Raw genomic sequence first — 17495 nt, forward strand, 5'->3', positions numbered from 1 at the left:
GATAACCAGCTAATCTACATATCTACAATCTAATCTATAATTAGCTAGCTGTCAGAGGTAACTAGCTAGCTAACTAACCAGCTAATTTTAAATAGTAAATGGACCTGTACTGGTACAGACCACTCAAAGCGCTTTTACATTACATGCCACATTCACCCTTTCACACACATTCACTCAGGGATGGCAAAGTCCATCGAACAGACACTAACTCATTCACACACACATCGGGAGCAATTCGGGGTTCAGTATCTTGCTTAAGGATACTCTGACACGTGGCGGGAGGAGCCGGGGATCGAACCAACAACCTTCCGATGAGTGGACGACCTGCTCTGCCATTTTTATAACTTTATATATTTTATAACTTTCTAACTTTTACAAATGTCTCTTTAATCTCTTAAAATGTGGTTTTCAACATAGACGAACCTAGCACATAGCATACCTAAGAACATTGTTTTTGGAGCACAGTGCAAAAAGGGGTGGGACTAAGGAAGGGTCTATTCATCAATGTCAAACACAGCAATGCATAATATTGTAGCGTAAAGCTTGGATCTGAATGACTTAGGGGGCCTGTAGCTTGTTAGAGACCTTAAGTCTTAAACCTTAGAGGACCCACTATGGTTGCCTGGGTTTTATAGGCATGCCCCTCACCAGAAGTGCATCATACAGATGTTGGGAATATGAAAATGGATGGATGTGAAGAATCTGCAGCAATATGGTGACACATTGAGGAAGTACTGACTTCATCTGTTACCTAGTTTATAATCAAGACAGTGTCCCTGCTCAGTTCCTCTATCCATTGTTGCTGTTCCTCAAATTGTTGGCTAATTTTACATTTTTGTCCGGGGCTTAGATTAAAACCATCCCCCAGTCAAAAATCTGTTGTTGTCTTCTTGTTACTTTGTACCAACAAAATGTTTTTTTAAATCCACCAAGGTTCCTTTGCTTGTACTTTAGCATATTTAATATTTACAAATGGTAACTGAAATATAAAAGATTATGTTTCCATTTATTTATGAATGCAGCTCTGTGACCACAGAAGCTGTAATGTAGCCACACAGAACAGCTGAACACAGCATGCACAAGTGAACAATAAAACTCACAGGAGCAGCACTGGTCGTGTTTGTCATTAGATTTTATTGCAGTTGAGGTTTACTTAGTGTTTACAAAACCAGAGCAGATTGCAAGCGTCCATGGGGAGGTGAGAGAGGCGTGAGTTTCGTCTGCTCGCGTTCACATCAGCACCATCATGCTGCGTCAGTTAAAGGTGCAGTCTGCAGCTTTGCCCCGTTACATTCAGTGTCGCCGCTATCATACCCCATCCAGCTGTATCTGGGACTTTACGAGCTGTAAATCCAAAAGAGGCCTCGTTATACAGCAGCCACTTGTTACAAATCCCTTTTTGGATGATTAAAAATAACTGTTATTATGCTGTGTACGAGCTTATCATTTTACAATTCTGTTTCTGTGTCTCTAAATTACATTCATGATAAAAAAAACAAGGCAACCACAGAGAGCAAAATGCTAGGGTTACATGTTGACTCTAAGCTGTATAGCTTTTACCCTCCTCAAACAACCACCACCCAACCCAACCGCCACCTCCTCCCTCACAGTGTATACCCCCCCAACCACCTTTCCGCATCTGCCCTCTCCCCCCATATGCTTGCCTCCCAGCAGCTGTGAGCGCTGGGGAGTGAAGTCATGGGGCTCTAGATAAGGCAGATACAGACAGAACTGCCTCTTACTCAAATCTTATAAAGTGAGTGGGGGCAGGGGGGCGCTCTGTGATGATGTGTGTATGTGAGCGCATCTGTTGGGAGAGATATGGAAGATAATATAGTTGGGAACTGGCTGATGGGTAAGGTGGTGGTGGCTTAGAGTCACTAGATTCTTACTAAAAAGGGTTCTACACAGCTCCAGATAATGTTCGTAGGTTTATATGTGATAGCATAACTGCTCCAGCTATTTAATACTCCAACCCAGCAATATTTAAATAAGGACCCTCACTGGATTATGTATTCTCATTTATTATTTATATTTATTTAACCAATCAGCTGGCTCGCTGAGTCATTAGGGATGTGCATGTAACCACTAGAACCCTTAAAGAACCCTACATTTTTGGTGCATGTCTGTGTGTGTGCGCACAGTGTAGTGCAGGAGAACAACTCATCAAGGAGTGTGTGTGTGTGTGTGGGGGCAGAAGGGAATAAAGTGTCAGTCAGTCTACTCATTGGTTCACATTGTTGATGGTCTTGGCGTGGAGCTGCAGTGAAGGAGACGACGATGGCGCATGAAGCCGCTGCTGTTGATGATGCGGCTGGGGACGGATCTGGGGGTGACGCTGTGGCTGTGGGTGAGGTGGAGGGTGACACTGAGGATTTGGTTGAGGACAATTTTCGAGGTGGGACTGACGTTGCAGCTGTGGTCTCTGAGCAGCAGCAGCAGCAGCAGCTTTGGCCTCCCTCTTGGGAGTGTTGTTGAGGATGTCCAGGCTCCGGCGGCTGGAGGAAATGACATCGGCGATGAATTTGGTGCATTCGGCACAGATGTCGCGCAGCGTGCAGCCATGAGCATACAGGTGGGGGAACTCCTCCTCCACTGAGCGGCGGGACAAGCTGCGCAGGGACCTGCAGACAGAGAGGATTGTTAAAGCTTTAATATTTTATATGAATTAATACAATCTAAAAGTGTAGCACGGGGTAAACATACCAGTGTGATGTAATAGAGTTTCCCTGTTATTTCTGACTAATATCAATGAATGGAACAAATCTGACTTAGCACAGGGTTTCTGCAGGTTCCAACAGGTTAAATAAAAGACTTATTTTACATCCATACTGGCAACAAAAATAAACAATGTATAAAGGATAGGAAGAAAAATGAGTGTTGGTTCCAATCGTTTTGTAGTTGTTACAGCTTGAGCAATACAAACCTTTCCCAAAAACACATTTAAAAAGAGAGACTGAAAAATGCAACTTTATACAAGTAACGTTGACTTCATTAATCCAATCAATTCTTAAGACTTGTCAATCATATTTAAGACATTTTAAGAGAGATTATTGGGTGGGCTTTGGATTGACTTTTGAAGATCCAGAGGACATTATCAGCTTTTAAATCTGAGAAAATTAGGTTTAGTAGCCAGTTCTCAACTGCATTTAAAACAGAAGGATACTCAATTAATTTCAATGGAATTTCTGTCTAAAATGCGCAGAAGTTCAACTATAGTGAAATTTGACATGAAAATTTGCGCTATTGACCAAAAGCAAATAGTCTTGACAGAGGGAACTATCATAGCCTATCAGCTGTATTACACCATGCACTTTTGTTTCAGGCTCTTCTGTTGGAGCATAAACTGCTCCACAAAAAGAGGCACAGTTTATAGACATTCATGAGACAATGGTACTGCACATCTCTTGCATAAACTCTGTTAACCTACAGTCCGGTTAGCGACCAACTCCAGTAGCGAGCTTCTTTTTTCTCTGTTAGCGCTTAGCTCACCAGCCACTGTAGTTTGCTCATTAACAAGTTCACTGTGTCACCAAGCTTCTAGAACCATATACTCTGTGAGGACAAACTCCATGGTGCAAAGTTCTGGTGTGACTAGGCCTCATTAAAAAGATGCTATGCAGTCTGATAATGGAAAATGTGGAATACAGTATTTTCAAGTTTTGAGTCCAACTAAAGAATTATTTTTTAATCTGTCTCTTGAAAGTCCCCCAGCTTTATGGAAGTACTAATGCTAAGTAAAAGAAAATAACTCTAAATGCACAGCCAGCTAGCTGCTTTTGACTGTCCATCACACTCCAGGACAAATAAAGTACCCTATGCAAAGAGACAGCCCTATTTTTATTTGTCAGATAATGACCAAATTGGCACTTCAGTATACCCATTTACAGTTATGTTAAGGATTGCACAATCAATTGCAATATTATCGAAATGGCAATATGGCCCAGTGCAATATTCAAATCGCAGGAAGCCGACATTCTTTGATAAAGGTAAAATGTGTGACAAAACTGCATTATAATGAAATACTGTAGTTTTAATGAGATGCCCTGGGCTGCAAATCCCGCTCTCCAGATTTAACAATTTTACATCATTTTAATAGTTTTTTCAGTGAAAATTCAATTTGTGATGCAAAAATGATCAGTCCCATGAATCATATCGCAATGGCAATATATGTCAAAATAATCACGATATGAGGTTTTTACCATATCGTGCAGCCCTAGTTATGTTACATTAAGTTTTGCGGGGTGGGATTAACTCTTACGTAATATCCTAATTAGATCAGTAGAGTAACAAAGAAGTTATATTTATTTATTGTAAAACTCCACGATTCCACCCGATCTAAGCATTTTTGATATATAAAATTGCTTTTAGTTATTATTAATGTAACTTAATAATAATACTTTTCCTGTGAGAAGGGCTCTTTCATTTGATAATAATCATCAACAGGAGATTTACACTTATTACCATAATTTAATCATAAAAACAACAGCATGAATAATGTAATGTCAAAAACATGTAATTTTAATGTCATTTCTTCCTTATGTTGTATTTGACCGTTCCCTTGTTCAGAGTTAATTGTGCCACTTGGAATTTAATCTTTGTTGTGGCAGCCTTTTAAATGTAATACAAGTGGATTAGTAGTGAGTGTTCAACAGATACATACAGCAGCCCAGTTCTCACAGTAAATCAGCTGGGCATCTGGAAAAATAAAGCTAGACTTTATCTTGTTTGGCTTTCTAAGCTTATTAAATATAAACACAACATGGTAAATTGTGTAACCAAAAAAATCTCTTAATCTTTTCTGATTAAAATAGCACTAACATTTGCTGTTATAAAACCTACTGTTTCTGTCCTTAGAGCTGCACGCCAGGGTGCTGATGTGATGTGATGACACCTGTGTGTTAGACAGCAGATCAGCACGACACCACACCCGCATTCTCTCTCTCTAACTCACTGTCTAGCTCTCTCGCCCGTCCCTCTTTCCGTCCAGCTCTTACTCTCACTTCCATGTCTGTCTTCACGCAGGCACAATGAGTGAGGATATTAATGACAGCTGGGTAATTATTATATAATGGCGCTGCACTGATTGCATAACAAAGGGGGGGGGACACTGGTGATTGGATTGAGTCGGTTGAGGTAAGCACAGAGGCTGTATCTGCTTAGGTTGGAGAAGGTTAGCAATCAGTGGCTTGAGGAAGTGGCAGACTTAAATAGATTTAACCTGTGTTCTTAACCCAAGGTGTGCCTTTGTCCTTGGATTGAACAAGCATCGTGACCGGCTCAAAGGACTGAGGGTAAACTGGGCCTGAGTGTCTGTGTCACAAGCTGGGAGTCCCTCCAAATGTCAAGTCAACTTTACCTGAGTGCACTCTGGAAACGACACACAGAAAGTCAAAACAATTATATATAAATAATATTCAATTATAAAGAAAATAGCCAGGCTGATGTGTTCATTAACCTAACCACTAACCGCATTAAAATATCTATAAACTCTAGCTCTATGTTCTATATGTAGTTGAGTCAATCAATAATCTATAATCATTAAACAGTGTATAAACTCTAGCTCTATGTTTTATATGTAGTTGATTCAATCAATAATCTATAATCATTAAACAGTGTATAAACTCTAGCTCTATGTTCTATATGTAGTTGAGTCAATCAATAATCTATAATCATTAAACAGTGTATAAACTCTAAATATAATAATAAACTCTTGTTAATGGCGTCATATCCCCTTTGTGCCTGCGTCAGCGTTGTGGTTGTCTGTCAGAAGCTGTCATACTTTGACTGTTTATCCAGTCTGAAGCCACATTGTTACCATCCACTGTTTAGATCTTGGTGCTTTTTAACTCTAGATTTGAACCGGATGAAGGATTTTAGTCATCGGACGTCTGGATCTTAAGTTATCAGAGAAACAAGCTGAGCTAACGTTAGCATTAGCTCGGCTCGCAGCCCCTCCAGGACGTCCTTTGTCTGTCCAACAGTGTGGGAGAAGCAGTGATTGTTAAGGTGGAACTGCTTTATTCAGTGTGTTTAGTGGTTTTAATCAGCGGGTCTGTTTGTTTTGGAGAGGAGGAGACCTCTGTGGATCATTGGGCTCCTGGTAGAAACCTCCTGAACCATGAACACTGAAGGCAATGTTGGTCAAGACTACAACTCCCATGATCCAACGCTACTTCACCACGTCATCAAACTTTGTTTTTTGTCTTATTGTTTGGATGTTTTAGTTGTCACTCTTCATTGCAAAATACACTCGTGTGCCATACAATCTTTTTGGGTTCATTTATGTACAAATCTCTCATTTTAAGTCAGCTTTTACGGTCTCTCTGGTGGCTCTATAGACAAACGCAGACTCACTTATAGACTTGGCTTTTGTGTCCATGGCTCTTTGGAGTGCTGTGGAAGCCTACGGTGTACACAGGAATATGGGCCATCTTCTTCGAGGGAATCTTCATCTGCAGCAACGGGAACAAAAGGAAAACAATGAGACGGAGAAAAGAGAAGAAACAGTGAAAAGGCAGTATTACAAGAATTTATCCAGCCTCTGAATACAACCAATACATTCACATAAACAAACACTATAAACTTCACACTGACACACCAAATAAACACAACCATTAGCTCATATAAGTCACACAGTCACAAATGAACATATAACCTAAGCAATCACACAGATTCCAATAAACATAAACTCCAATCATGTTACACAACACAAATGAGTCACAGCACCCCAACAGCACTACACACTAATTCGGAATCACAAAAAACAAACAAAAAAAGCAAACAGCCTGAATCTCAAACCTACAGAGCACAGAACCACTCATCCAACACGGCCTGGGACTGAGGCGACAAATCAAAACCAACAACAGAAGAATTGACGTCAACAGAAATACCAGACACTTCACTAGACGATGTACTTGACAGATGGAAATAATAATATGTTAGCAAGTGGTACGATATCTCTTTTAAATCATATTTTGGTACTGCTTAACAACGAAATACATAGCCAAATAAGTCATACTTGTAAAAATAAAGCAAAAAAGCGCTGATTAATTGACCATCACTAACAGGGAGTTATTAAATACCTTTGCACTGCAGGAGCTGCAGACTGATCTGTGAGAGAAACACAAAGAAATCAACCAGATTACCAGATTGTATCACAAAATGACCCCTGACCCTTCCTAAGTCCCGCCCCTTTTTGCTCCGTGCTGCAGTTGTTGCGCAAGCACTAGCTAACTAGCTAGCTAATCTACATTAATTGTTGGCTAGCTAGTTAAATCTGAAAGCTAATGTTAGCAAAATGCGAGCTAACTAGCTAGCTAATTTATATTCATTTTTAATTAGCTAGTTAGCTCATGTTTTGCTAACATTGTCTTGCAGAACACAAAGATGGTTAAAAGATAAAAGCCACATATACATATCTATATCATCGACATATAAAAGATGGACGTCGCATCTCCACTTCAAACGTGGTTGCCTTTTTAACATAGATTAGCCTAGCACATAGCATATCTGAGAACAGGAAAGGAGGAAGTTGACAGAGGTTATGACCGAGGCTGCATTTTCTGTTTTCTCTTTATGTATAGTGCATATGTTTGTCCCACGCTGACATACAGCAGTCTAATGTTAGCTTAAGAGTGACCTCTGCCCCGAGCAGCAGCAGATAAATCTATTAAAGTTTACTGCCTTGAACTTGTATGAAGTAACAATAATTATAACAGTCAGCAAGCTGAAAGCTGTAGACTGTTAACTACACACTGAGTTTCATTTTCACGCTCAATAATAAATTCTATAAATTCTATATTCTATAATTCTATAAAATATTAGAATAAATAATATTTAACTGTCTGTTACACTTCTTCAGCACCATGAATAGCATGGTATCAGTGTTTTTAGACTTACTTCAGTAGACCTACTGTATATTAAACTCTATTTTAAATATACTAACAGACTAATAGCTAACTGAATAAATAAAATAGAAATGGGGCTTTGGCGAGACTCGTGACCTCACGATTAGCCAGAGCCTTGGCTATGGTCCTGGAACAGACACCAAGCAGCATTTAAAGAGAAACGTGACGTGTGGAGTAAACACTTCAGAAATTCCTAACAGGTGAGATGAAAGCTTTCTTTGATACCTTTTACACAGTAGGCAGGTAGATGGCCATGAGAAAAGAGGGAATTTCACTCTGCAGCAGCAGCAAACCTGAGAAACACACACACACACACACACACACACAGAGTTACTGAGTCCATTTACAGTAAACACTGCACAGTGATTAACAGCAGTGAGGGAAGTTCCGCTCGGTGTTACCTTGCCTCTCTTCAGGTTACTGTAGAGCTCTTTGCTCTGAAGAAACTTCTCCATCTCTGCTTTGACCAGCACTCGGCGCACGTTGATGACCTCATCCACCGTCAAGGCGAGACTCTCCACGGGGTGGCTGAACTCCTCCTGAACACAGCAGAGGGAGGGAGGAGATCCACCAGTCTGTTTATTTTTTACATGAAGAAAACATTGCATTGTGGGGTTTTTTTTTTGGTTCTATTTGTTCCACTTGAAGCATTTTTGAGAGCATTTTCAAAAACTTGACAAGGGGGAGGGTTGGTTCATGCCTTTATGGTGACAGCTTGAAGATAGGGGGGACTACGTGAAGTAAAGGACTCAATAATAGATAAAAGTGACTTGATAGGATAAATATTTTTGCAGTGCATGTTCATTACCACTGAGACTTCACATGAAGCAAAGCACCGACTGCAATTCTAACTCACCATCCACTGGTGCTCGTCTCCAGCTCTGGAGCCAGACGTTGTTTCTGATCCCTCCGTGGTCTCGTCCACTGAACTCAGAGACAGACGAGCCGGGGAGGGTGGCAGCCAGCCGTGAACTGGGAAGGAAGCTGGGGTTGACAAATTGATGAAAAGTGAAAGAGACAGAGAGGAAATAATGAGTGTCTAATCAGGGGAACTAAATACGGCCGAATCAAATGAGGACAGCTTCAGTGAGTGAATGAGGGAAGGCCGCAAATCCCAGTCTAACAAGTCTATGAATTACACATCGGCCTCTTTCATTCAGCTCCGTCTCAGATCTCAGCCCTTCAGAGTGCTTGTCGATCGGCTCTAACACTGTCATGTATTATTCATCTGATTCCAGTGGAGGGATTTAGCCTGTGCTGCTGCATCTGTAACTTAGATCACGGTGAGAGGTCTGCTCAGCGTCCGGCCAAAAAGAGAAACTCGGAAGAGGCTCAGTTAACCAACAGTGGGAGGGGGTTAAAAAACAGACCACACACTGGGCGCCCCTTCAATCCTGCAAATGGAAGGTGTCAATTTGGCTCTAATGGAAAGCAAACAGGCTGAGGGGAAGGCTGGAACAGGCCAGTAAACATCATCAGTACATATAATTTGGATCAGCTGCCGATGACAGCCGGGGCTTACAGGCTTACGTCTTCACATTCACACGACTGGAGAGGCCCCTGCTGGTAAAGTCAAGTACTACATAATAAATCTCCATCCATCTATTATCCAGCCTTGTCTAAGGCTTGTGGCATTCAGCTGCATGGATCGGCTTGCAGCCATCTAGAGACAGAGTGGATTGAAGTCAGGATTGTTTTTCAAACAATTACCTCTGGATATGGCCGGCCGGGCTGCTAATGCATGAATCATGGCCACCGAACGGATAACATCCTCCCCCCAGCAGCACACAATTCAAACCCATTAGCTTCTGCCCTCCTTCACTCAGTTACACTTTATCAGCACATCTTTATATTTGATTAGAATCCATCACAAAACTCCAAACAGCTTCATGGCAGAGTCCCTGTCAACTAAGGACTTCACCACTATTTCAGTGACGTAACAGTAATTTAAAAAGGTTGGTGCTTGAGGTATAGATTGGAAGCAGTGGGGATGTAATGTCTCCACAAGTCAATGATTTTATTGCCTAGAAGGTTGAAAAACATTTTACTTTCAATTGAATTCTATAGTTATATATAAGGGTATGGAAACAGTAAGTAGTTGTTGGGTTTTTGTCATGGCTTTCTAATTAATGCACTACTGCGTTCCTTCCACACCTCAGGCCAGAGGGGCTGGAGACTTCTCAAAGGGTGTTTAGACTAGGTGCCCCTGTATCAATGATCTAAGTGCACTCCGTCAGTCAGTTAAGACATATATACAAATAGTCTGCTTGGAAGAATAATGTGTGACAGACATGTTTTGTTCAAGAAGTAAAATTTCCACATCCTGAAAAGTAATCTCCCCCTTCTACCTCATTAAAACCTCCAGAATCTCTGAATATGCAAATGTTGTTGATATCTAAAGTTTTGCTGCTGGACACAAGATGTCTCCTACTTCACTGTAAAGTCCTCTATCAGTGGATGTGCACTGGTGGCTTCAGGTTTTTTACATCACACTGTACAAGTTGCACACTGGACCAGGACTGACTTCCAGACTATTTGTGATGTCACAAATCATGCTGGTAGGCCCCGCCCCTTAAAATCAGATTTTCAATGAGCACAGAGAAACTTTCCACTTTCAGCAGATGAATGTGAAAACATCTTTCTAGAGTCAAACTCTGCACAGACAGCATTCAGACAGTGCACTGTAGGGACAAGAAGAAACACTGAGTTTTGATTAAAGGGAGACCAACTGTTTGTGGCCAAATAGTTTAGGGCCAAATTATATGTAAATATATTCAGATAATAAATATACAGACAGTGGAAACCGCAGACTGTGCTGCAATATAACTAGCGAGGTGTCTCCCTCTGTGGGAGGAGAATTAAAAGTGCAGCGAGTGTGAATCATCTGCAGCAGAAGGCAGAGAGTCTGCAGGTTTTCACTGCAAGAAAACAGCACAGCGGATGATCTCATTGACTATCTTTCAGCCAAATGGGAGAATGTAACCACGGACATGAGCTGCAGCAGTGTTAGGTTGGGAGTCATTCACTGCAGACTCCTGAATGTCAATGAAGCCTGGTTCAGAATAACTGTAATGGAAACAGAAGTGTACAGCTACGTTAGAGCAAATGAACATGCTGTAATCCAGACTGCCACCCAGCCCTAAAAGAAATGTTGAGCCGTAATGTTGGCTCTGTTCTATTCAAGTGTCCTAGTAAACCACAACAGTGTGACAGTGAGCCAGCTTGCTTTCAGTGACATTTGGTGGAAAGTTAAACAAACTGGATCAACTGATCGAACCTGGGTTGCAGCGGTATGGACAAAGCCTTCATACTGTACATGGTACACGCTCTACCAGGTGAGCTACCGGGCGCCCCCAGAGGTGTGGGCGACCTGGCCCAAAAAAGAAAATCATGATCTAATGATCTATTTAATCGCAATCACAGTCTAAATTGGGATCTTCAGCCCTGTAGACTACAGCCAGACTTGACCTACAGTTACACCATTAAAACATTAAATATACTGCACAGGTTTCAAAATGGGGAAAGATATCACAAACATAGTAAGAAAATAACTCTTTTCAAGTAGTCAACAGCATTCTTTACAATATGTCACCCAAGGAAGATCCATGTGAAGTAATTTGTCTAGTGAGCTACATCACTCTATTATTTATATCTATATATGACATAGCTCTGATCTGCTGTCAGTGAGGTTATGTGAGGTTGCAAACAGAAGTAAGAGCACATTACATATGTGATCTCTACAATGCACCCATCCTTCACCACCAGTGACCCAGTGTTTGACAAGCCAAAATGTCTATTTTGAAAAGGGTCTATTTAACTCTTTTTTCCCCCCCGGTCATGTGTGCCCCCCTGCAATGGCTCTATGCCCCCACAAACCTGAACAGATGTTCCACATTTTTTTTTTCCAGCAATACTCTTTAGTTTCGTCCAAGTTTTCGTACATGGAATTTCTGGAATACCACACAAAAAAAGTCAATCATGTGTTTGTGGTATGTCAGAGGATTTTGTTATAAATTTAGATGACATGCACAAAGTGAATCCATGCAATCCAAAGTACATAATACAAAAATATAATGACAAGTTGTCTTCAAGTTACTATGGCAATATGATAAATGGCCATAACTCAGTGGTAATTAAGGTGACTCACTCAGTGGTCATTAGTCGCGACCCCTTGAAAATGAGATGATCTCAAGGAGTTTATTCTGATATAATATATCATTCTGATCACTACACTTGAAATGTTCCACAATTAATTCTATTTCATTTTCTGGGAACCCTAATACTCCCAGGATGAAGGTGTAGAGGTATGCGTTGTAGCTTTTGTTTTAAAAAAAAGAAGTTATTTTTCACTTTTCTTCTAACAATAAACAGACAATAGACATAAAGTACCAATTACCATTCCAAAATAACAGACAGACAGGGGAGCAATATCCAAAGCTTCCAGGAATATTCCGAAGCTGCCAGTGGGCAGCAGTGTTGCAGATTGCCCATTCTGCCAGTTAAGCATTAAGAGGTGAGATAAAGAGTTAAATAAAGTCAACAACACAAAACAAATGAAAACACATGTGGGCGGAGACTGCCAGAATATCAATCAGTATACAGAATAAGGCAGAGTGTGCACAGATACAGACATAGCAACCACCATTTCATCAATATGTCGAAGCAACCAGACATCATCCCGCCCCTGGCAGGAGGAGGAGCCATTATACATTTTGCTGATATTCCCTATATTTGGAATGCTTGAATTCTCAAAATTCCAAAAAGCTTGTTGTTGTGTATTGTTCTATAAGAAATAAGCATTCATTCACTAAAGAACTGACACCAAGCATCATCAATCTACAATTTGCATACTGACCTCTGTGATCAGGTGGCGGCCTGGTGCCGGTCAGCGTCCTGGAACGAGGCCTCTCACCCCTCAGCCTGACCACCTCGCCCAGCTGGGCTGACTCTGAGAGCGAGGGAAGCATTTCGCTGCGGAGCAAGGCAAGGTCGTGCTCCGAGAAGGAGCGATCTCTCTTCAGAGGCGTGGGGGAACTCTCTGCCCTCCTCAGCTCCCCGTTGTCTGGGGACTCCTCCTCCTGCCAGGGGCGGGATGAAGGAGAAGGGTTAAGGGTGGAGAGGAAGAGGAAAAGGGAAGTGAGGGTGTGTGGGGCAGGGACAGTTGAGGTAAGGAAGGAGGGGGAACATTAGTGAGGGAAGAAGCTGCTCAGTCTGCTGGTACAGCAGCGGATACTTCTGTATTTCTTGCCAGATGGCAGCAGGATAGAACAGATGGGTATTATCTTTTTTACAGAAGTATCGGGGGGCTTTTATTTATTTCATTATTTTATTGCCTTCAACTGATAGTTACAGCTGAAGATAGAAAGGGACAGAGAGGGGATGATACGCAGCAAAGAGCCACAGGTCAGACTCGAACCCATGGACAAGGGACGCCAGCTCTACCAGGTGACCTACCAGGAGTGTGGTAAGAGGAATGATTTGATGATTTGTTTTTGCTTTTTTAATACCTTAAAACATTGCACATGTACAGTTATCTATCCAGTTATCCTCTTGGACCACATTCCACTTTATTGTATATAGTGTATATATTTTTTTATTTTTTTATTATTCTTTTTAATTATACTTGTTGCACTACATTTCCCCTGTGCTGCTGTGCCAAATTTGAATTTCCTCTATGGGGAATCAATAAAGGAACATCTTATCCTATAGTGCCTTTTACCCTCCACAAGATATATCGAACCATTTCTCCCATTTGTCGTAAGTGTAAAACAGACCTCATTTTCACCACTACTGGGAGTGCAGTCAGATCAGCAGATATTGGAATCACATAGCTCGAGAGCTGAGAGAGATCTTTAAGGCTACAGTAAGGAAGGATTCAGGGCTATTCATACTAGGTTTGGCCTTTAAAGAAGTATAACCCTCCCATAATAACTACAAATTGCTTGATAAGCTTTTACTCCTTGATCGTAAATGCATCCTGTTACAATGGGTTAAAGATACTCCACCCACAGTAACATTATGGTACTGGGAGAATTTCAATGTGTTACCTCATGAGAGGATGAGTACGGTCCTTAGAGATAATGAAGGCTCATTTTTCAAGATCTGGAACCCCGTCCTAGATTATATTAGAGCTTATACACATTCTGTTGAACGGCTAATACCCCTCAGAATGGAAGCAAATTATGCCTAGTGCCACATAAAAGATTATTTAATACTTCTTAGATCATATTGTACCATTATCTAGCTATAAGAGTCAGAAGACACTGTATTTGACTCTATAAGATGCTGTCACTGGTAATACTATTGTTTTTGTTTTTTAATTTAATCTTTTTTTCTACAGCCATGTATTACTCCTGTCAAATGTCCTTTCATTTGTTTAACTGTGTTTATATGTGGGGAGGGGGGGGTCTGGCCTATTGTTTCTAGCAACTGTTAACAACATACCAGATTTGTAACACTGTAAGCCTTTTGTTCTGAAAACAAGAAAAAAGAAAATGGAAATACTGAAGTAAAGTACTAGTACATCTACATTTTACTTTACTTAAGTACAGTACTAAAGTAAAATGTACTTAGTTACTTTCTACCACTACTGTGCTGCTGGACAGAGGCTTCATAGAGCTTGAAAGACTCTACTACTGGATGGAAGGAGCCTGGGGCTGTGTTTGTGTCTTCTATAAAATATCAGCTTCCAGGTGATAAAGTGGAAGAGAAGAAGAAGTTGGAGGATGAGCTGTAACCTAGATTTGGCTTACCTGCAGTGCATACAAATGAGAAAAACAATACAAAATGTGAAACTGAGGTGAAAAAGAAAACAGAAGGCAGTGAAAAGGCATCAGTAAACATGTTATTCCCCCTGGATGGAACAGAAGTTAGTTTTGACCTGCAGCTAGCTCCCCCTTTGGGCCACTGAGGAGATTTTTTGAAATACTGAATTGTACGGAAGAAAGACGCTATCAAGTTTTGATGGTTGATGCAACACAACAAGAGAGGGGGGGAAAAAGAGACCATTTCCCAAGTTGTTGATTCTTTGTGCAAAATAGGATTCATCTCAGTGATTGTTTCACTTCCACTCTGTGCCCTCCTGTAAATGCACAGAAGCATCTTAACCCAGTTAAGCTGGGAAACAAAGCATGTGCTGTGAAAAACAGCAGTCAGCCCTAAGAGACGCAAAAATGATTCCAATGAACCCCTCTGCCACACCTCTCCAGTATCTCCGTGTTGGAGCTGCTGTCTGGCCTCACCTCAGATATGTTCATCTCCTCCATCTCGGCCAGAGTCGGAGCCTTGAGCAGGATGCGGGGACGGGACGACGGCCGGGGCCCGGGCTCTGACACGGACAGGTCAATGCATGAAGTAGATTTGACATTACAAGGACAAGTCTGAGCCAGACAGGGCAGAGAGCCAAATGCTGAGGAAAGAGAAACCAAAAACACAGTCAGGGAACAAAGAAGTCAGAAGGGCAGTGATGCTGAGACGCAACAGTGTGTAGCATCACTAACTCATTACCACACTCAGTTTGAGACATGAGTATAATTACTGTTAACCAACAAATATTATTCTGAGTCAACAAATCATAATGGAGCAAAATTTGCTGTTTTGTTTTACAGCACAGAGCAGAAAGCGGGTGTTCAATATTTTTATATGAACATTGGGTCAAGTGATTGTGTGTAGACTGAAAGAGGTTGTTTATACTGACAAACGCACGGAAAAGTATTATAAGTTACATTCAGCTGCACTGAGTTTCCTTAGAGTCTCCCAGCTCATTGTTTTGATTTTACAGCCCACAACTTCACTGTTTTGGTTCAGTCTCAGACCAGACACCACCAAACAGCAAACAGTGACTAGCTGATAAACATAGTAAAGTATTTAATAGCTTGAGAGCCAGATATTCCCTCAGGAGCTGAGACCAAGAACTGGGCTATAAGGGGAGTATAGCAATTGAAATGTTCCAGATCAATTAATGCATCTTTAATCATTCTGGTAAATGACAGGCAAGGCAAAACTGATGGAAAGAAACTATGAAACAAGTTTATCTACTTCAGTTATCCAAATGTTGCCATGGAGGAGAAAAAGTAAGCTACTGGTTTGTAAAAATCGCCCCTTTTGTAACCCCAGTCAGTTTCCTCCTGTACTCAGATATGTATACACCCCCCTCCAAAAGTATTGGAACAGTGAGGCCAATTCCTTTATTTTTGCTGTCGACTGAAAACATTTGGGTTTGACATCAAAATATGAATATGAGACAAGAGATCAACATTTCACCTCTTATTTCCAGGTATTTACATCTGGACCTGATACACAACTTAGAACATAGCATTATTTGTAACGGAACACCAATTTTTTAGTTGAGCAGAAGTATTAGAACAGATAGACTTAAATAGATTAAAGTGAATAAGCCTTAATATTTAGTTGCAAATCCTTTGCTTGCAAGAACTGCATCAAGCCTGTGACCCACTGACATCACCAAACCTCTGCATTCTTCTTTTGTGATGCTTTTCCAGGCTTTCACTGCAGCCTCTTTCAGTTGTTTGTTTTGGGGAGTTACTCCTTTCAGTCTCCTCTTTAGCAGGTAAAATGCTCTATAGAGTTTAAGTCTGGAGATTGACTTGGCCAGTCTAAAACCTTCCACTTCTTGCACCTGATGAACTCCTTTGTTGTTTTGGCAGTGTGTTTTTGGTCATTATCTTGCTGCATGATGAAGGACCATCCGGCAGCTATGGTGCAGAGGCAGAGCGGGTCGTCTCCTAATTGGAAGGTTGTTGGTTCGATCGCTGGCTGCTCCTGCCACATGTTGAAGTATCCTTGAGCAAGATACTGAACCCCAAATTGCTCCTGATGCTGTGCATCACTGTGTGAACGTGTATGAATGTGTTAGTTTCTGTTCGATGGGCTTTGTGTGTGAAAGGGAGAATGTGGCATGTAGTAGGAAGACTAGAAAGGCGCTATACAAGTACAGGTCTGTTTACCGTTTATCAATCAGTTTGGTTGCAATCTTTCTTAAAATTGGCAGACAAAAATGTTTCTGTAGACTTCTGAGTTCATTTTGCTGCTACCATCATGTGTTACATCATCAATGAAGATTAATGAGCCTGTCCCAGAAGAAGCCATGCAAGCCCAAGCAATGACATTACCTTCAATGTGTTTCACAGATGAGATTGTATGTTTGGGATCATGAGCAGATCCTTTCTTTCTCCAAACTTTAGCTTTTCCATCACTTTGGTAAAGGTTCATCTTTGTCTTATCAGTCCATAAAACTTCCCAGAATCTTTGAGGCTTGTCTCTGCACTTTTTGGCAAATTCCAGCCTGGCCTTTCTTCTAATGAGTGGTTTGCATCTTCTGGTGTAGCCTCTGTACTTTTGCTCATGAAGTCTTCTGCGAACAGTAGATTGTGATACCTTCACTCCTGCCCTCTGGAGGTTCTTGCTGATGTCACTAACAGTTTAGGGTATTTCTTTACAGCTCTCACAATGTTTCTGTCGTCACTGCTGCTGTTTTCCTTGGTCTGCCCATTCGACGTCTGTTACTTAGTACACCAGTGGTTTCTTTCTTCTTCAGGACATTCCAAATGGTTGTACTGGCTATGG

General features: G+C 41.2%; 1 protein-coding gene across 2 annotated transcripts in view; it reads right to left on the minus strand.

Moving 5' to 3' along the window:
- Positions 1-1114: 1114 nt before the first annotated feature.
- The window catches only part of spire2 (spire-type actin nucleation factor 2), a 37066-nt gene continuing 20685 nt past the window's right edge, over positions 1115-17495 (minus strand). Inside the window, exons 8-15 of one of the 2 annotated variants that reach the window (XM_051383182.1) lie at positions 15152-15318; positions 12766-12988; positions 8767-8894; positions 8312-8449; positions 8136-8203; positions 7086-7113; positions 6358-6455; positions 1115-2624 (exon numbers count right to left, since the gene is read on the minus strand). In XM_051383182.1, the coding sequence (XP_051239142.1) occupies positions 2225-2624; positions 6358-6455; positions 7086-7113; positions 8136-8203; positions 8312-8449; positions 8767-8894; positions 12766-12988; positions 15152-15318 (1250 nt within the window). In that variant the 3' untranslated portion in view covers positions 1115-2224. Of the gene's footprint in view, positions 2625-6357; positions 6456-7085; positions 7114-8135; positions 8204-8311; positions 8486-8766; positions 8895-12765; positions 12989-15151; positions 15319-17495 lie in introns of both variants that reach the window. The other variant, XM_051383181.1, reaches the window with a different exon arrangement.

The sequence above is a fragment of the Dicentrarchus labrax genome, unplaced genomic scaffold, assembly GCF_905237075.1.
Source record: "Dicentrarchus labrax unplaced genomic scaffold, dlabrax2021, whole genome shotgun sequence".
In the NCBI taxonomy this organism is placed as follows: domain Eukaryota; kingdom Metazoa; phylum Chordata; class Actinopteri; family Moronidae; genus Dicentrarchus; species Dicentrarchus labrax.